Source organism: Diplodia seriata, assembly GCF_021436955.1.
Source record: "Diplodia seriata strain FDS-637 chromosome Unknown scaffold_5, whole genome shotgun sequence".
NCBI classification, from domain to species: Eukaryota; Fungi; Ascomycota; class Dothideomycetes; order Botryosphaeriales; family Botryosphaeriaceae; genus Diplodia; species Diplodia seriata.
In genome coordinates, this window is record NW_027117312.1 from 216901 (window position 1) to 236035 (window position 19135).

At 58.8% G+C, this 19135-nt stretch overlaps 7 protein-coding genes across 7 annotated transcripts; 4 read left to right on the forward strand and 3 right to left on the reverse strand.

Annotated features, from left to right (window-relative positions):
• Positions 1-232: 232 nt before the first annotated feature.
• CNB1 (Calcineurin subunit B) lies at positions 233-1099 on the forward strand (the record flags this gene model as incomplete). The annotated part of the gene is made up of 4 exons (XM_066776530.1): positions 233-284; positions 395-447; positions 609-1017; positions 1089-1099. The coding sequence occupies 4 exons, from the start codon at positions 233-235 to the stop codon at positions 1097-1099; spliced, it is 525 nt and encodes a 174-aa protein (XP_066632372.1).
• A 1461-nt stretch (positions 1100-2560) lies between these two features.
• On the forward strand, positions 2561-3682 carry SLS55_005080 (uncharacterized protein; the record flags this gene model as incomplete). The annotated part of the gene is made up of 1 exon (XM_066776531.1): positions 2561-3682. One exon carries the CDS (start codon positions 2561-2563, stop codon positions 3680-3682), a length of 1122 nt encoding a protein of 373 aa, XP_066632373.1.
• Positions 3683-4342: 660 nt separating this feature from the next.
• RPS5 (40S ribosomal protein uS7) lies at positions 4343-5141 on the forward strand (the record flags this gene model as incomplete). The annotated part of the gene is made up of 3 exons (XM_066776532.1): positions 4343-4482; positions 4586-4769; positions 4824-5141. The coding sequence occupies 3 exons, from the start codon at positions 4343-4345 to the stop codon at positions 5139-5141; spliced, it is 642 nt and encodes a 213-aa protein (XP_066632374.1).
• A 2621-nt stretch (positions 5142-7762) lies between these two features.
• On the reverse strand, positions 7763-9603 carry SLS55_005082 (uncharacterized protein; the record flags this gene model as incomplete). The annotated part of the gene is made up of 2 exons (XM_066776533.1): positions 7763-9295; positions 9403-9603. The coding sequence occupies 2 exons, from the start codon at positions 9601-9603 to the stop codon at positions 7763-7765; spliced, it is 1734 nt and encodes a 577-aa protein (XP_066632375.1).
• A 633-nt stretch (positions 9604-10236) lies between these two features.
• On the forward strand, positions 10237-12206 carry SLS55_005083 (uncharacterized protein; the record flags this gene model as incomplete). The annotated part of the gene is made up of 3 exons (XM_066776534.1): positions 10237-10602; positions 10653-11662; positions 11843-12206. 3 exons carry the CDS (start codon positions 10237-10239, stop codon positions 12204-12206), a joined length of 1740 nt encoding a protein of 579 aa, XP_066632376.1.
• A 1480-nt stretch (positions 12207-13686) lies between these two features.
• Positions 13687-15291, reverse strand: SLS55_005084 (uncharacterized protein; the record flags this gene model as incomplete). Its single annotated transcript, XM_066776535.1, has 3 exons — positions 13687-13855; positions 14162-15095; positions 15171-15291. The coding sequence occupies 3 exons, from the start codon at positions 15289-15291 to the stop codon at positions 13687-13689; spliced, it is 1224 nt and encodes a 407-aa protein (XP_066632377.1).
• A 697-nt stretch (positions 15292-15988) lies between these two features.
• On the reverse strand, positions 15989-17900 carry SLS55_005085 (uncharacterized protein; the record flags this gene model as incomplete). Its single annotated transcript, XM_066776536.1, has 2 exons — positions 15989-17574; positions 17630-17900. The coding sequence occupies 2 exons, from the start codon at positions 17898-17900 to the stop codon at positions 15989-15991; spliced, it is 1857 nt and encodes a 618-aa protein (XP_066632378.1).
• Positions 17901-19135: the final 1235 nt, after the last annotated feature.

The window sequence follows — 19135 nt, forward strand, 5'->3', positions numbered from 1 at the left end:
CGCGGCGGGCGGAGTTCTGGGTCGCGTTGCGTGATTGGCCGGCGGCGCTCCTGAGATGAGTGAGATGAGCGAGCGAGCGTGGGGCTTGCTTCCCTGCGGCTTGCTTTCGACCCGTCGGTGATTCCGTGTGCATCACCACCTACCTGTTCTCCGCCTTTGCTACCTCCAGCCCTCGACACCCTCCCCCACGCCGACCCAGCCAAACACCACTCGCCCCGCCGCAACCGCCAAAATGGGCAACGCAAATTCCCAGATGCTGGACAACATCGTGTCCGGCTCCAATTGTGCGTCCAATCCGTCTTTTTCTGCCCGCCACAGCGCCGGCCCTTCAGCCTCTCCCGGCGGGGCGGCCGCTGCCTTGTCGCGGGATCCAGTGCTGACGTTCCGTGTCCAGTCGACCGTGAGGAGGTCGATCGCCTGCGCAAGCGCTTCATGAAGCTCGACAAGGTACGCCCGCCTCCGCCCTTGCCACGGCCAGCCCTCACGCATCCGCGGCCGTGGGCCCCTCGTTCATTTTCCGCCATACATACTTCCTCCTCCCCCCCCCCTTTCGCATGACGCAGCCGCACCCCGTATAGCCACAGACCCTGACACGCGCGCCCCTGCAGGACAATTCGGGCACGATCGAGCGCGACGAGTTCCTGTCGCTGCCGCAGGTGTCGTCGAACCCGCTGGCGACGCGGATGATTGCCATCTTCGACGAGGACGGCGGCGGCGACGTCGACTTCCAGGAGTTCGTGTCGGGCCTGTCGGCCTTCAGCAGCAAGGGCAACAAGGAGGAGAAGCTGCGCTTCGCGTTCAAGGTGTACGACATCGACCGCGACGGCTACATCAGCAACGGCGAGCTGTTCATCGTGCTCAAGATGATGGTCGGCAGCAACCTCAAGGACCAGCAGCTGCAGCAGATTGTCGACAAGACCATCATGGAGGCCGACCTCGACCACGACGGCAAGATCAGCTTCGAGGAGTTCACCAAGATGGTCGAGAACACGGACGTGTCGATGAGCATGACTTTGGGTATGTCACTATTGATAATACCCAACCACGCGGCTACTGCGCTCCTTGCTGACTTGTCCCCGCTTTCCCAGATCAATTTTAGAGTCTCCCTTTTCTCTCTTCCAAGTTCTGATTGTCTTCTTGGCATGGAAGCAGCATGGCGTTCGGGTTCTCTTGGGGGTAAACGGCTGTGGGAATGTGTGGTTTGCGGATGAAGACAGCATCATGATGCAACGAGAGCAGGGCAGAAGCCCATCTTCGAAGAGGTCAAATGAAAGGATCAACAAACCCCTTCTTCCATCCAAGCAAGCCTTGGCGAATCTACAAATGAAAGCATCAGCCTGGGAATACGAGTATGGGAGAGATAGCCACTCCGCGCATGAGTTCCCACCACTGCAGGAGGCAATCGCGACATGTCCGGTGTAGTCAGAGCGCTTTCCCCAGACGCGGGATGCTTCGGGGGGGTACAATGGAGCTGTCATGCCCTGCGCTCTTGCCCTCGGTCAATGTCACGACAAGCCCCTATCGTAACAGCGGTACAGTGAGTGAGATAACCAATATACTACAAGTTTCAGGATGCTACTGTTGTTTCTCTATGGTTTGCAGTGGCTTGCGAAATATAGTGCATTGTTGCGAGGATACTTGACGCAGGATTTTAGCTGAAGACGTGCGCTGGGAGTTTTGAAACTACATAGATATCCTTGCATAGACCTTAACTAACTAGGCAAGTAGGGTGCAAACTTTCCGATGGGCTACGTTGAGAAGGGTAAGTCATTGTACAACCAACTACCGTTGGTAGAAGTATAATCCGTTCCTTTTTTGCTCTCCTTAAAACTTACAGCTATATGGCACGAAGTTTATCCAATTGACCACGAAGGACTTCTTCCCGACAGTGAGGTGCGCTTTGCTGATGGTCAAACACGTTGCGGATCTATCTTCACTCCTGGACAGGGGGCCGATATATTTGATATTGCAGGAGTCTCAGCATGAAAATTGATCAGCTTGACAGCGGGGCATATTGCGTCGAGATGTTCGTAACGGCGTGACTATGATGAATGCGAGTTTCTATTTCTGCGACATGCATTTGCGCAGATCACATGCCAGGGAGCCCGGCACAGGCATGTCTAGAGGCCAGGCTGCGGTGGGTGGTATTGGAGACCGAAGGTTGCGGTCTGCACAAGATGTTCCTTGTTCGGGAGCAGCCAAATAGCACACGAGAGGTCCAAGCGAAAAAAGAATGAAGTGCGTGGAGCGACTGATGACCAGAGAGAGAAGGCTAACGCCCTGTCGCAGGTGCCCGGAGATAGCGCTCTGCAAGCCGAACACAGCTTTCGTTTGCGCAACTTTTCCGGGGGAGCTCTGACCAGCGGCGAACCCATCATCAACCTCTCCACCGCCAGCTCCGCGCAGCCAGCAGCAAGCAGTGGGCAGAGCTTTCCCCACTCCGAAGCATGACACAATAACACGCCGGTTCTTCACAACATCCGACCGGTGTTTCTTTCCTTTTCCTTTTCGCGTTTTTCTCTATTCTCTTCTTCTTCTTCGACCGCCCGTGAAAAAAAATATGACGAATCCCTTCCGCATCCTCCAATCCCTCCTCAACCGCCTCCTGCCCTTCACCAGGCCCGGCACCCCGCTCCTTCAGGACCTCGTCCACACCGCCGCCCTCTGCGCCTTCCTCTACTTCGCACCCGCCATCTTCGAGAACAACAACAACAACAACAACGCCGCCGCCCCGCCGCAACAGCGACGACCCCTTGCCGATGACGACGCCGCCACAACAACCAACGCCGGCCGCCCTCCTCACCACGAGGAGCGCGAGAACGGCGAGCACGTACACCACCCCACAGCCGAGCACGCCGCAGCGGCCGCCGCGGCCGCCGCCCTCGCCAACGACGACGATGCCGACGATGCCGACGACGACAGCTCCTCCGACGAAGAAGAGCTAGACGAAGCGCAACGCGAACAACTAGCAGCCTTCGAAGCCGCGGCGGCCGCCAACGCCGCCTTCGCCAACGACCACCACCAACCCGCCCCCGACGACCCCGCCGCCGCCGAACGACGCAACGCGGCCGCGGCGAGCACCAGACAACAAGCCGTCGTGGGCGCGAAGAAGGCGCGGTCGCTCGCGCGGCGCGACCAGCGGCGGGCGTACCACGAGTTCGTCCGGGCGCAGGGCGAGGCGCAGCGGGCGCGCGAGCGCGAGGGGGCCGAGGAGCGCGAGGCTGAGCTGTTCGAGGAGAAGCGGCGGCGGGCGGTGGCGGAGGCGGGGGTGGAGGAAAGGCGGCGGCGGGAGAGGGAGGAGCGGAGGGAGAGGGAGAGGAGGGGGAGGGAGGAGGAGGGAGGGCGGCAGAGGGAGGCGTTGAGGGTGGTGAGGGAGGGGTTGGATGGGGGGGTGGGTGCGGGCGTGGTGAGGGTGGAGGAGGTGTTGGAGAGGGTCGGGGCTCGTGGTGGTGGGAGGGAGTGGTTGGAGAGGCTGTTGAGGGCGGATGGGGTCGTGGGGAGGGGCAGGGGCGCGGATGGCTGCGTGAGGCTGGTCACGGCGGGCGGGTGGGTGGTCAGGGTCGAGGAGGGCGATATGCTGGATGCGTGGAGGAGGGTCGCGCAGATGAAGAAGGCTAAGGTCACGTTTGCGGATCTGGGAGAGGCGCTGGAGGAGCTCTTGCGGGATAGGGCGCGTAGATGATGCAGTGCGGCCGGCAGCCCACAGCTGTCGGTAGACTGTGCACAGATTGTTATCGATACCCCCAAAAATTAGAGCTGCGATCGATTTGATCAGGCGTGCATTGATAGATTGGTTAGATATTGGAGGTTTCCTTTGGCATGAGAAGTTGGAGTCATCACTGGGGTGAACCGAGCCATAGTAGATCTTTGTAGAAGTGCCTGTAGACTGGTTGTTTTGTGCTTGCGCACTGCACGTCCGCTTGACTTTCCAGCGGGAGACCATGGAGTAATGAGGCGCACGGCCGATTTCTGGAGAGCTCTCGCTACACGCAAAGGTCGCGCAGCTGCGGTTGGATAACGCCAACAATGGACGCCGAGAGTGGTGCAATTCTGCATGCAAAGGCTGTCAAGAAGACTCGCTCCTCCAATGCACACGCAATGCCTATTTTGCCAGAGCTGAGCAATACTCGCGGTGCGCGGCGTGGGTGCGCGGCGGTGGGTTCAGATTTGGCGCTGGCGGATCACGTGCGGGCTAAGCGAGTGCGTGCGGCACTCAATTGATCCGACACTCTGCTGAAATTATCCTCGACCTCACCGACGACAACCACCTCCCCCGCCGACGACCCGCTCACGACCTCCCCTTCAACTAACGGCAGCGTCGTATCGTCAACACCTGGCAACCATGTCCGAAGGCGAGATCGAGGTCGAGAGCCCCCAGGGCTACCCCGTCCTTCCCAAGGACGTCACCGAGGAGATTGGCAGCATCAAGCTGTTCAACAAGTGGAGCTACGAGGATGTTGAGATCAGGGACATCTCCTTGACGTACGGATCACCCTCCCTCAGAGCGAGCGTCTGCAATTCGCGCGACGGCTTTTGCTGGCGGACCGCTGCGCCGACATGTGCTGACGCCTTTCCGCGCCTACAGCGACTACATCCAGATCCGTACTCCCGTCTACCTCTCCCACTCGGCCGGCCGCTATGCCATCAAGCGCTTCAGGAAGGCGCAGTGCCCCATCATTGAGCGCCTGACCAACTCGCTCATGATGAACGGCCGCAACAACGGCAAGAAGCTCATGGCTGTCCGCATCGTTGCTCACGCCTTCGAGATCGTACGTCTGCCCCGCCGCGCAATCTGGCGCTCAGGATTCTAACCGAGTGTGCAGATCCACATCATGACCGACCAGAACCCCATCCAGGTCGCCGTCGATGCCATTGTCAACTGCGGTCCCCGCGAAGACTCCACCCGTATCGGTTCGGCCGGTACCGTCCGTCGCCAGGCCGTCGATGTCTCGCCGCTGCGCCGTGTCAACCAGGCCATCGCCCTCCTCACCATCGGTGCCCGCGAGGCCGCTTTCCGCAACGTCAAGAGCATCGCCGAGTGCCTTGCTGAGGAGCTGATCAACGCCGCCAAGGGCAGCTCCAACTCGTACGCCATCAAGAAGAAGGACGAGCTTGAGCGTGTTGCCAAGTCTAACCGGTAAAACCTCTCTTGCGGGTTTCTTGGTTATGCGTGGGCTATGGGGGGTTCTGTCTGTTGCGGATTACTCTCTCTTCAGCGTGACATGGGGAAAGCGGTGGGAGAGAAGTCAAAAAGGAAGGTGTCTCATTTGGAGGTGGTTCGTATAAAATCATCCATCCAAAGAAATCAAATTCGGTTTTCAAGCTCTGGGATATTGGTTTTGTGGACCGGGTTTACTTTCTTGCTACTGAGGGCGAGTGCATGAATGTTTTGTTAAGGGAAAAAAGCGGAAGCCTCGCCTGGTGGTGTGTTCACATCTTTCATCGCAGACAGAACGGAAAATGCCATGATCTTCGGACGTTCACGCAAACACTGCTACCTGATGATGGATCCTGTCCAGACTGCCGCCGCCGTTTTGGATATTATTATTCTGGAAAGTTGAGTGTGGGCGAGACAATGACACGAGCCCCGGTTTTAAAGATCGTTTTTATTACTCTGGATCCACGGGATTGAAGGAACTTACATCATTCAAGGTCTCACTCAGCGAGGTGGCCCACGCGTTAACACCAGTCTTGGCCTTTGCCGATGGGGTCGCCCTACATACCACTTCTCAAACATGCATCCCAAGGTAGCGAGAGGGATTCTCTTGGCGCTCTTTTCATCTCGTCGCGAGCGAGCGAGCGCACCTAGGTAGGTAGTTTGGCAAAAGCGTCCGTTTTCCGCGTTCTTCAGGTCGCTCCTGGCTGGGACTCCGACGCCAGCCCGAGAAATTTCGAGACGGCTTCTTCTTCTCCTCCGTCACTTCCCTCTTCACAAGCGTTGCTCCGAACGAAGCCCACCGGCCAGCGCGCACCACCTCGCCATGATCGGTCACGTATGGCGGGGGCTTCGTCGAAGTCTCTGGCCTCGCCCGACGTGTCACGATGATCTTGTCCACTCCTCGCACCCGGTATGAGTTCTTCCTCTCCCTTTCAGTCTTGATTCCAGCTTGGAGCGACAGGTCACTGGACGAAGGTTCTTCGCCGTCCGGACGATGTTATGCTCGGAAGGCCTTTCTGTGTTTTCTCCGGGTCCCAGGCCTTCTATCATCGACGAGAACGATGAATCGTCGTCTCGCATCGGTTTTGGCGCGATATAATCTACTTTCGAGACCAAAAGAATCGGGCCTGTTGCACCGCACCCCCTGCCCGACATCCGCGTGGACGATTCGAATACGCTTACATACCAGACCGAGAAAGATCCAGTGAGCCGGTCCTGAAGCAGTCTTCCTCAGAGGAGCTTTCGTGACGACCCTCGGCATTGGGAGTCTCCGGTCTTTACCCAAGGAGCACGGGAACATACGAAAAGCGGCCGAGCGTGCATATCTCTACGGCTCAAAAGATACCTGGCGCTCCATCGGACTTGTTCACTTGGAGCCGCAGGGCCGTCGTCGTCTCGTTCCGCGGACCCCCTCTCGATGCAGTGGGCGGCCGAAGAGACTGGTCGACGTCCGCGGACCGCGTAGACCGGGCGCCTGGTTGCCACGGCCTTTGGAGCAGTGCAGAGGAAAGTGTGCGGCCCTCGGCCATTGCTGGGGTGAGGATCCGGATTTTTTTGTATGCTATCGCGCCGAATGGAAAAGGCGTTTAGGAAGGAGATAGATACTTCTCAAAGAGTTGCTAAAACGTTCCAAGATGCCATGTTCGCAACGAAACGACTCAGCAGTGACTACCTGTGGGTCGACAGCTTGTTGCATTCCGCAAGCGGGGGACCAGGGAACCGTGAGGACACGGGCCGGAACACGTGACGGCGATGCGTTTTTGATCTTGGTACCAGAAATGGTCTGCTGAACATCCATCGCCCATTGCCCCACGCCTCGAACTCGAACCCCTCCTCATGAACCACCAGCCCATTCCTGGTGTACCACACATATGTTCACCCGGACGGCGGCGAGCTGGAGGGTGGGGGAAAGCTCTGGCGTTGCCGATTTGGGAGAATCTCTCCGAGGAGATGGTGGAGCAGTGGGCGAAGGCATGGGCATGGGCGTGGGCGAAAGTAGAAGTGGTGACGGTGGGAGATACATTAGGCGCGTGGGGTCTTTCGTGTAGATCATGTTGATGTCGGCGAGGTCATCAGGAGGGGAGTGGTGGTGGGACGGGATAGGGTACTTATTTGAGAGCGGTGGAAAGCATGTGTGGGACAGGTAGATTATACACGTGTGGGGGGTGTTTTAATCCCTTTCCTATCTCAAACGTCCCTGTACTTTCTTCGTCTGGGGGTAGGTAAAGCATGCGCACGAGATGACGTTGGTTTCGATCCTACCCGTGTCGCCATCATCATGACCGATGATGATGATGAAGAAGATGCTGATGACGGCGACGATAACGCTCACAGCTTTCATCAGAAAGCAGTCGCCGTCAAGGCCGAAACGGACCAGACACGGTGACGGCACAAGTCGCGGCGTCGAAATCTACTATAGCAGGTAAAAAGAAAGTTCAAAAATCGAAAGAGAGAGAGAGAGAGATGTTCATGGCACTGATGAGGCTTCATCCATAGAAGCAAGCAACGGGACACACAGCTCAACCACACACACACACACTCGATCCAAAGTAAATCATCACTTCCCCAGTAGTCAGAGCATTCGATTGAGCAAAACTCACTCACTCATTCATCATCGCTGAACCCATTCCACTCATCCCCCTCTTCTTCTTCCTCTTCCCCCCCGTCTCCGCCACCCCACCCACCATCCCCATCCCCATCATCCCCACCATCATCCCCATCCCTCACAAACGCCACCACAAAAAACCCCATCGTCCCCATCCCGGTCCCCTTCTCCCCCCTCACACAAGCCTCCCTCACGACCTCCCTCTCGCCCTCATCCACATCCACATCCACCCCCACCCCCTCCACGGCCCCCCTCTCCCCCCTCACCGGCCACGCCCTCATCCCGGCGACCTGCTCGTCGCGCCTCAGCACGCGCCAGCCGCGGGCGCGGGCGACGGGGGCGGCCAGGGCGCGCAGGACGACGTGCTCGTTCTCGGCGGCGTGCACGCTGCAGGTCGAGTACGTGAGCTTGCGGGCGCTGGGAAAGCGCATGGCGTGGGTGAGGAGCTTGAGTTGGAAAGCGGAGAGGGATGCGAGGCGGGTGGCGAGGGTCTCGTCGTCGGCGGCGGCGGCGGGTTGTTCTGGTTCGGCTTCTTGTTCGGTGATGGGGAGGGGGGTTGTCGTTGTTGTGGTGGTGCCCTTGCGTTTGCGTTTCTTGCTGTTGCTGGTATTGGTGGCGGTGGGCTGGGCGGTGGCGGCGCTGGGTAGGACCAGCTTGACGTGGTGGTCGTCGTCGCGGCTGACGATGCCGCTGCCCGAGCAGCTGGGGTCGAGCAGGATGGCGCCGACGGCGGCGAGGTCGGGCGACTGCGGGTCGAGGTCGAGGAAGTCCTGGCGCGGCTTGACCGTCACGAGCTTGCCGGCGCCGGCCAGGTCGACCATCTTCTCCAGGATGGCCGAGCGGCGCTTGTCGCGCTCGCAGGCGATGATGCGCTGCTTCTTCTTCTTCTTCTTCGGATCCCCGCCGCCGCTGGCTGTCGCTGCTGTTGCGTTGTTCTTGGCAACGATGGCGGCGAGGTGCGTCGTCTTGTTGCCCGGGGCGGCGCAGCCGTCTATGGCGTCGCCGTCGTCGGGCCGCACGTCCAGCAGGTAGGCCGGGAAGCAGGACGCCTTGTCTTGGATGATGAGCTCGCCGGCGTGGTAGGCCTTGACGCGCGACAGGTCGGCGCGCGGCGGCAGCGCCAGTAGGTCCGGGATGTGCTCGTCGACGTGTAGTACCTTGGCGCTCGAGGCCGCGGCCATGACGTCGGAGAGCTTGTCCTTGGGCTCGTAGGCGGCGAAGGTGCTGCTCAGCTGGGCTTGCAGCGTGGTGCGCACCGCGTTCACTCGCACCCAGCGCGGGTGCTCGGTGGCCGTGGCCGTGGGCGAAGTGGATGAGCCGTCACCCCCGGATCCGGCGCAGGCGTTGATGTGCTTCCGGAAGGCGTCGACGGAGCTGAAGCCGCGCTTTACGCGTAGCTTGGTGAACTCGGCGCTCAGGCGGGCTTTGTGCCTGGTGATGGCGAGCTTGAGCGGGTGGGCTGCCGGTGCCGCCACGCCGCCTTTCGAGATCAAGAGATCATGGGTGAGGAGGACGGCAAGGAGAGGGGTGAGCTGGGCAGAGTGTTAGAAACTAGATGTAGATCGAATCATGGAAGAAAAGAAAAACGAACGAAGAAGCAACAGCCGGACTTGGAAGTATAACAGAGAACATTACCAACCTTTTTCTCCAACTTCAAGATGCCGCTGATCTCGACGACATGCTTCAGGACAGCGGACCACTTGGTAGCCTCGGTGACCAGAGCGTAGATGGCAGTGGGTTTGCTTTTCAGGCCCTTCTTGCCGTAGATCCTGGAAGTCAGCGACCCGCCGGTATTGTCGGCATTCTCCAGAAGGGCAGCCGCCTCATAGTAGAGCGACATGGCGAGAGATAGCCGTTGAGTTGAAGCAGTCAAGCTTTTTGCACGGCCGGTGCGCGTCGAAGCCGCTGCGCCGCCCGTACGTGAGCGCCGCGGCTACGGCCGTCTGCAGCACCTGCAAGTGCAACGCTCAACCAGCACTGCCCCGCCCAGACGCTCGCGCAGTCGTCCTTGCGAATCTGGACTCTGCAGCTGTGTCGGCTCATGTCAGCGGAAGGATTGCATCTCGAGCTCCAGAGAGGGAAGTGGTTGCGGGGATGCCTGAGCAGGCTCGTCAGCGGCGGGCGGTTGCCCGAGGAACGGCTGCTTACAGGGCCGAGCGTCCATCAACACCTAACAACCCGCGCTCTCCTCGCACCTGCAGCAAGCCTCCACTGCCAAAATTAATTCCTCCCCTTCTCCTCCCTCCCCCAACGAGAAGCAAAAAGCTCGCAACAACCACCCCGCGGGCACAGTCGATCCAACGCAATGGATCCGCTAACAGCACAACAACCGCCGCCGCAATCGCCGCGCGCTGCCACGCCGCTCGCCTCCATCTCTCCCGAACGCCTGAACAACATGCGCGCCCCGCCCCTTATGATGCCCACCTCCGGCCGCGGCAGCATGCCCACCTCTCCCACCTCCTCCACCTCGGCCATGTCCGACAACGGCGCCAGCACCAACTACTACGGCAGCCTCAAGCTCGGCTCGCCCCCCAAGCTCCGCGCCTCCAACCACCACCAACGCAACTCGTCGTCGTCCTCGGACGCCGTGCGCGCCGCCGTCGCCCGCTTCGAGCAGCTCGACCACCGCGAGCTGCACCGCCGCGACGAGGCCGCCGTGCGCCGCGCCGAGATGGCCCGCGAGATGGCCGAGCTGGACGCCCGCCGCCTGCGCGACGACAAGGACGGCGTCGAGAGGGAGGCGCGCCGCATCCGCGACGAGGCCAAGAAGATGAAGAAGGAGGTCGACGAGAGCAGGGAGCGCGAGAGGAGGGTGGCGAAGCGACTGGAAATGGTCATGGTAAGTGCATCTGCCAAACGACGAGCGTCATTTGCTGATTGGGAGCGCAGGAGGAGCTGCACCGTGCCAAGGAGACGCACGGCCACGCTCAGGGCCTTTATGAGAAGGAGATCCGCAAGGCCCGAAAGGAGGCGTTCAAGGCGTCGTCCGCCCTGGTCAAGATGCAAGAGGAGCTCAAGGCCACGCGCAACTCGCTCCGCATCACCCAGTCCGGGCTCGAGTCGGAGAAGATCAAGTGCGGGAAGCGCGAGCAAGAAGCGTTCCAGGCAGAGTACAAGATGGTCGGGGTCCAGGAAGAGCTGGCCAAGGCCAAGCAGCAGATCAAGACGGTCGAGGAGGAGCGTGATGCTCTGAAGACGAGTCTTAGGGAGGAAGAGGTTGCGAGGATTGCGGCCGAAGGCTTGATCGCCCTGCCTGCGTCTAACCCTGGCGAAGAGGATGAGTTTGATTCCCCCAAGAAGTCGCCATCCAAGCTCATGGCGTGCGATGGCTCTGACAAGGAGAACTTTGGCCCGTCGAGCCCGTCGTCGAGGAGCACGGAACTCAAGGCTGTGCACGAAGAGCTGGCGGCTGAGCGCCGCCGCCGCGAGCGTGCCGAGGACACGGTCGACTTCATGAAGATGGAGTGCCAATTCCAATGCTGCTCGTGCAGAATGGCTGAGTTGAACGGCGACAGCTACATCCACGACGACACGTTCGAAAAGGAGATGGCCAAGATCAGGAACAGCCAGCCCGTCTCCATGACGCCTCCGATCAGCGATGGTGGCGATGCCGAAGTTGACAGCATGGTCAAGCGTTCGGTGCCCACGGCCATGAGCCGGCCAGCGACACCGCCGGACTCAGCAACGCTCACAGACGAGCAGCGTGAGCTACTCTTCTCGCCAACAACCGGCACCTTCCGCAGCGTGCCCTCGCCGAACAAGTCCGCTGAAACAGAGGAGAAGCCCCAGATCGAAGACATTGAGATGGCCGACGCACCCGCCGCGGCACCCGCATCTCTCCCCACGCCAGTCGAGCCCGCTCCCATGGAGGTAGAGGCCGCCATCGAGCAGCGCCAGACGTCGACCCGCGCCCCCTCGCCGCCACGCACGCCCGCCCCAGAGCGCGGCCGCAGCAACACCTCGCATGGCCACCACTACCACTCCTCCCGCAACACGGCATTCGCCCAACCCTCCCGCGCCGCCACCGCAACCCCCGCCGCCAACAACAACAACAACAACAACAACAACAACAACAACAGCTTCTTCCACCGCACCATCACAACCACCACCACCGTGCCCATGCACTTCGACTCGCCCAAGCCCGTCCCCAACAACAACGCCGCCCAACAACACTTCCACACCGTATCCCGCTCCACATTTGCCTCCTCCTCTTCCGCCCGCCCCAGCGTCTTCGACGCCTTCGCGACGCCGACGGCCGCCGAGAAAAACGCTCTCACCCGCACCCCGTCGTTCAAGGACCGCCCGTTCGATCGCGAGGCCGCGCTCGAGCAGATCCAGGAGAGGCGCAAGCGGGCGCGCAGCGTGGCCGAGGGCAGGGCGACGCCGCGGAGGCAGATGGTCGAGGGGACGGGGGTGAGGAGGGATGTTTCGGCGCCGATGTGAGGGTGAGGTTGATTGGGGGGTTTGGTTTTGATGAAACCGTTTGATGAGAGGGGGGGAAGGGAAAAAAAAAGGGTGGGGAGATGCGAGAGATAGATACGATACCTCTTTGTTGTAATTTGTCCTGCGTCTTGTTTTCTTTTTTACTTTCTGCTTTCTGGCTAGGGATGTTATGGGTCTTTTTTTTTTTTTCCTTTCTTCCTTTTTTCTTCTTAGGGACGGCTTTTCGATCGATCATTGGGAGTGGAAAATGGGGAAGGCTGGGGGGGCTGCTGGCTTTTGTTTAGGGGTACACATATACCTGGACTACTGGGCTTCTTCTTCTTCTTTCATACCCCACACCATACAACGGCGACGGCGTTTTCTTTTGTTTTCTGAGGCATCTCTTTACTCTGGTAGCGTTCCCGTTGGTGCTCGACTCGATATACCACACACACATACCATTCATCTTCCGTTCATTTTGTGCTGCTGCGTGCATTTTTTTTTGCGTCGCGTGCGTGCGTGGTTGATAGAGTGGGCAATTTCTCTCGTTGAGCGTGGAGTCGGCATCGGCATTGGCATCGGCATTGGCATCGGCAGGGGCAGGGAAGAGTGAGGAAATGGTGACTAGACGCGTGTCAAACGGAGAAAAAAAAGATGGCGTTCCGGTCCTGCTGGCATCGCGGCGGGCGGCCGCCTGGGATATCGGTATAGACATGGGAGGAGGGGGTTTCCCGTCCCTCGGTCTCGTGTCGCTCGTAAGTATATATACAAATTTCAACACGGGCTGCAAAAGTATCGAGGCATCTGTTGTTTTGTCTCACAGTCGTTCGTTGCACTTGCTGGCCTCGGTGTTTGACTTCCGTGTACATATATGCGCATCGAAGACTCACTTTCGCGGGCGGCTATGCTAGATCGGGAGATTGCTGGCTGACTTGGTCGTTCGTGCTGCCGGTGTTGCTAGGCAGCCCTCTCCCACCATAATCACACTAGGTAGTGTCAGTAAAGATACGATCTAGGATTAAAGGGGAAAGACTCGAGCATCTCTAGATACGTCTCGCCAAAGACAGCGACCTCTACGACGTCGGAAAGCCGGATCGTATGGCTAGGTGTGGCTTTGTATCCTTTACATCCCCGTCCCGACATTTACTTCGTTTATCCACACAGGAATTTTGTCGCATCTTCGACTAGCCACGGAAGCGTGAAAATCACGCAACCCTTTGCGGTGTTCGACTTTACAAAGCAAGGAAGCGTTTGTCTCGTTGGTCGAGTAGAGTATACAAGAAAATAAAGAGCCATAACATTAATCGAAACCCATCCCATACGCATTATAGCCCGCACTCCCCCCCTTCCAGGACCGGAGAGAGAGGGAAAGGGATTCTACTTCTTTTTCTTGCTATCTTCAGCTCTTCAGGTAAATAGAGAAAGAGAGGAGAAGAGGTCCCATATATAAAAAATCGTCAATCATCATATCATCACACACATACACACACACACACACATCTCATTCCTTCCAACGGCCCGGCACCGGGGTGATCTTGACCATCAGCGGCGGCTTGGCCCACAGCGCGTACACCTTCTGGTCCATCCAGCGCGCGCTCTCCTCGCAGAGCTCAAAGTCAAAGTGCCACAGCAGGTACGAGAGCAGGAGGCGGATCTCGTGATAAGCAAGACTACAGCGAGTCACACGAGTTAGCCACCACCAAGAAAAAACCTCCAATCGAACAAGTAGGGTGGGGAAAAAAGGGGGTGGTGGGGAGAAGAAGGAGGAAGAGGAGGAGGAGGAGGAGTCTCGCAAAACCAACAACAACAAAAAAAACACTCACTTCATGCCCAAACAATTCCTCGGCCCCACGCCAAACGGCTGAAACGCCTTCCTCTCGTCCCCACCAAACCTCTCCTCGCCCTCTGGCAACCATCGCTCGGGGCGAAACTCGTCCGGCGCCTTAAAGTTTTCTCGCGAGCGGAACGCGGCGTACTGTGTAACAAACACCGTCGCCTCGGCGGGCACCCACCTGCCCGCGACCTCGACGCCGCCCGGCGGCACGCGGCGCGTCTGCGCGTCCGGCACGGGCGGATACAATCTTAGCGTCTCCTCGACGACAGCGGCGAGGAACGGCAAGCGGCTCTGCAGCGCCTCGAGCGTCATATCCTCCCTCTTGGCGAAGGCTCCGCGTACCTCCTTCCGCGCCCGCGCGTGCGCCGCCGGGTGCGTGGCGAGCAGGTACGTGGCGCCGGCGAGCAGGGTCGCCGTGGTTTCGGTCCCGGCGACCATGAACAGCGACGCGTTGCTCTCCATCTGGCCGAGGGACAGCTTCACGCGGTCGTGCGAGCCGTCGAAGGTGCGCAGCACCAATGTCCAGATGTCCGGGCGGCCTTTGAGGGCGCCGCCGCGCGCGAGGCGCGCGTGGACCATGTCGGCGGCGTACTTCATGTGCGCCTTGCGCTTGGCCTGCAGCGAGCGGGGCAGCAGGAGGGGCATGAGGACGTCGACGACGGGGACGTAGTAGGAGAGGGCGGCGCGGATGGAGAAGAGCTTGATGCCGGCGAAGGTGTTGCGCACCCAGTCGGTGTACTGGGCGCGCGCGAGCAGCCCCATCGGGTCGCCGAAGGCCAGGTCCGACATGATGTCGAAGGTGGCGAAGTTGAAGAACTGCGAGATGTCGACGGCCGAGGTGGGCGAGGCGGCGGCCCGCTCGCGCACCTTGTCGGCGAAGAGCGCGATGTACTTGAGGAGTAGTGGTTCTTGCTCCTTTAGCGCGCGCTGCGAGAAGGCGGGTGTGAAGACGTTGCGGAGCTGGCGGTGCTCGTCGTTGTCGAGCGTGAGGATCAGCGAGGGCTCGCCGTCGTTGCCGCGCGGCGTGGTGCGCAGGTCGCGCGGCAGCGAGCCTTTGCTGCCGTAGCCGTAGATGTCTGCTCGAGCATAGTTAGTCTGCGGTGCTTGGCAACGGTGGTGCAGGAAAGCATGCAGGGGGCGGCGGGGCTTACCTTTCCAGGCGTCCCCGTCGCAGAAGCTCAGCTCGTTCGGGCTCACGCGCACCACCTTGCCGTAGCGCTTGTGGAGCTCGTGGCTTTGGAACGGGCTTCGGCCGGCCAGGCGGGCACGCATGCGAGGCAGCGGGGTTGCCCGGTTCAGCAAGGGGCCGGGATAGTCGCGCAGCGGGTGCAAGAAGAGGTTGTAGATCACCCGGCCGGCGGCCCAGGCCAGCTGCCAACATGTGAGATGCCGATCGGGAAGTAGCTTGGGCGGACAGTTACCAGCAAGAGGGCGATGAGCTGCGCTGCAAACATGGCGCAGATGAGGGTCGAGCTGAGCGGGAAAGCCCGGTGTTGAACTGACTTCTGGTCCTAAAGCAACAAGAGAAGTGCGGTGTTTTGCAACGTCGAAATGGGCGGTGCCAGGTAGCAAATATGTACGTCTGGTCGGCCATGCCATGCGGGGCTGTGTTTGAAGGCTGTCCTACAACATAAGCAGCCATCAGTGCCGCCTGCCCCGTCAGCCAATCGCATGCTCCAAGCTGGGGGATCGTCCTCTCGTGATTGGCCATCCTCTTGCCGTCGCAAACCATGCCCAAAGCAACACGTCTGGACCTCGCAACCCTCGCCAAACCGGGCAATGTCGCTGAGCTAGCCACGCGCCAATCATCTACCAGAGGATCAACCTGTGACTCTGCCAACCTTGCTGATCCTGGCACTACGCCTGATGCTCTGGGAGTAGGGGATTGACATTCTCGCCGGTCCTAAACACTTCTGATACTAATGTATAAATGCAAACCTCGCCTCCTCTCTTCTCGAACGCTGACTGATCACAGGAATGGAAACCCCCATCTGGCCAAAAAGCCCTTGGGTTGCGGCTTCTCCTCCGGCTTCTCCTCCGGCTTCTCCTCCGGCCTTGCCTCTGCTTTCTCGCTTGGTGTGCTCTCGTTGGGCAGAGGGTTGGACTGGACAGATGGCTCCTCCGCGTCAAGGGTTGGCGGTTCAGCATGCGGCTGTGGCTGCTCTGTAGTGTTGTCCTGATGGATTGGAAGCATCGCAAACCTCCCAGTCCTCAGTACCACTCCCGTCGGTCCTGCTTCGGTGCTATGACTGTGCGATTCCGCTGTAAGCGGTTGTCGTTCAGCGTGTGGAGACCGCAGATCAATGTTGTCGACGTAGTTTTCCCACTTGGCTGCCTGGGGCGGCGTCTCCGTATCGTCGGCCTCAGCTTCCTTGGCAGCTTGACCCTCGTCTTGCATTGAACTGCCATCCTCCACAGCAACATGTCGGTCGTCCGTAGGTTCATCTTGCCTCTGAAGCTGTGCTTGTATCTGGGCCAGCTTCCGCTTTTTTTGTTTCCTCTTCTTGTTTTTGGACAGCTCTTGTTCCTGAGGCAGCTCTTGTTCTTTCTGTTCCTTAAGCATCTGGCTTTCCGGTTGTTCTTGTCCCTGGGGCAGCTCTTGCTCTTTCTGTTCCTCGAGCATCTGGCCTTCGGGCTGCTCCTTGGACTTGTCCTCCTCCTCTTGCTCATTTATCTGCAGGTCGCACCTATCCTTCTCCATGCAAAGTTGTTCTTTCATTTGCCGCACCTTCTCATTACGACGCGCCGCCTCCTCATTACGACGCGCCTCCTCCTCATTACGACGCGCCGCCTCCTCATTACGACGCGCCTCCTCCTCATTACGACGCGCCGCCTCCTCATTACGACGCGCCGCCTCCTCATTACGCCGCGCTGCCTCCGTATGTGTGGTCACCCTCCCAATCCCGGCATAGTTTTCCTCCAGGTCAAGTCTTAGCCTGTCGCTGGCGCGAGCCTTGGCTTGTGCTTGTCGATTGCGCATATCGGCCCTCATTTCCTCCTCTTTTATGTCCAGCTCTCGTCGCTGGCGTTCGATATCATCATACTGCTCTTGGAAATCCCACATGAGGCCTTGTTTTTTCAACTGCTCACGTGACACACGGTTGTTGAACGTGCCGAGCAAGGTCTCCAATTCATCTGCGCGGGCGTAGTCTCCAAGCACCACGGCCAACCGTACGGCCGCCTGCAGCCTCTCCCTGATGGCTGCCGTCTCCAACGGAACGCGGTGAACTGCATGGTTGCGTAACCTGACGCACGTCCTGAGAAGCTCGTTCCACTCGCCGCTCTTCACGTCTAATCCGGCACGGACGCTCAGAACGCCGAATGCTTCCAACATGTAGTTGGCTGATTCCGCCATCTCGGCCCTCTCGACGCAATCCCATTCCATTTTCGCAATGAAGTCGGGGGCAAATTTAGTCAGGAACTCAAAGCAAGACTGCTCCATAATGGTCTGGACGGTGCTCAGGAGGGAGTGCTGGGCCGGAAAGCCGAACAAATGACCGTATTTGCCTAGCGGTCCTTCCTCATCTTCGTCTTCGCCATGGTCGTCCTTCTTCTCTGGAAGTATAGTCAGCCGACAACGGTCTTGGGAGATAAGGAAAGGAAAGCCAACCAGTAACCTCGACCTCGTGGGCCATTTGTTGGGAGCGCTCGGAAATCTCATCCGGTGTCATGGCAGCGACTTCTTCGAGATATTTAGATCCATCAGACGACAACGCCTCTTCGAGCTCTTCGATGGATGGCGGATCCGGGAGAGGATGGTCTGAGTCGGGACAACATTTTGCGGCCGCTTCGGCGCTATTGAACGCCCCTTGTTTACGGTAAGCGACCAAAAGAGTAAAGAGGCCTTCCCTGGTGTATTCCTGCATGAGATGTTGGAACATGGGCCGGTACTTTTTATACAATTTTTCAAATTCGGGCTTGTTTATTGCATTGTTCCGGCCGTTGTGGAAGAAAGGCCTGAGCGCAAGAAACACTCTCTGGTGGTTACTCCAGAATGATGAGAGTCCTCGCCCTTGGTTCGTCCCTAGTAGCCTTAATTGTTTTGCTATCACTTGTGGTGGAATTCTTCTCTTCACAGGTCGTACGTTAGCTTTAGCAGACTGGTCTGTCGCCTCTGCGGCATTTTCCGACGGAGCTGGCGATTGTAGTCCCTTCGCTATGGCCTGAATCTGCTTTTTTCTTAAGTTAAGCCTCGACAGATATCTGACCCGCGCTGTTCCGCTCGACTCCAACAGCCCTGACACATGGGTTCCGGGGAAGACGGGGTGGCTGGTGGGCGCTCTCCAGCGCGGCGCCGGTGCCGGAAGCCGTAGTCGTTGCATGGTGGCCAGAACTGCGAAACATCTCAGATGCAACGGAGAACAGACCAATTGATCCCTTTTGGAGGGTTTCAGGGCCAATCTGCTCGAGCCGAAGGAGTTGCAGACCTGGCGCAAAAAAGTTTGAGGCGTCGTGTCTGCGCTAGACGGCTAAGTTTCGGATGTGGCGTAGATCAAGTCGTTGCCGCTGCCTCCACCACACGGATGCTCCTACTTTATTAAGCACAGCAATCAAATCTGCAAAGCCGATCGAATTGGAGCGCGAAACAAGCTAGCTTGTACGATGCTTACATGCTCGCTCGCCTTCTATTTGGGTGTATTCAGACACCGCGTTCTGTATTGCCCAGACCATCCCGGACCATAGTCACAATAACATTATCCATATCCGAAATACACTAGGGCGGTTCGGATCTTTCCTTCAGTCAGCTCTGACGTCAGTACTATCTCCGCTGCCATCGGCAGTATTGTCTGGCTCGTCCCTTCCACTATCTGTGGCCGTCTGCGTCAAGCTCCGTTTGAACGCTAGATGCACATGTGGCTCCTCGCGGTAACACAGGTGAGTCACGATAGCTACCAAGAGTAGTGAGGCGGCAGCAGGAGCTTTGAATCAAGCCAAGTTCACCGACAATCTCCGAGGCATACCAAAGAAAATCATGGCTGATGTGGAGCATAACTCCCTCTTTTGACTCCATTTCTGTAGCGACCGGGCGCAGATGCTCGTCACTATCGATGTCGAGACGTCTTCGTGATCTCATATCTCCTGCTATCCCTCAACCAAGCCCGTGGTATATGTCTTC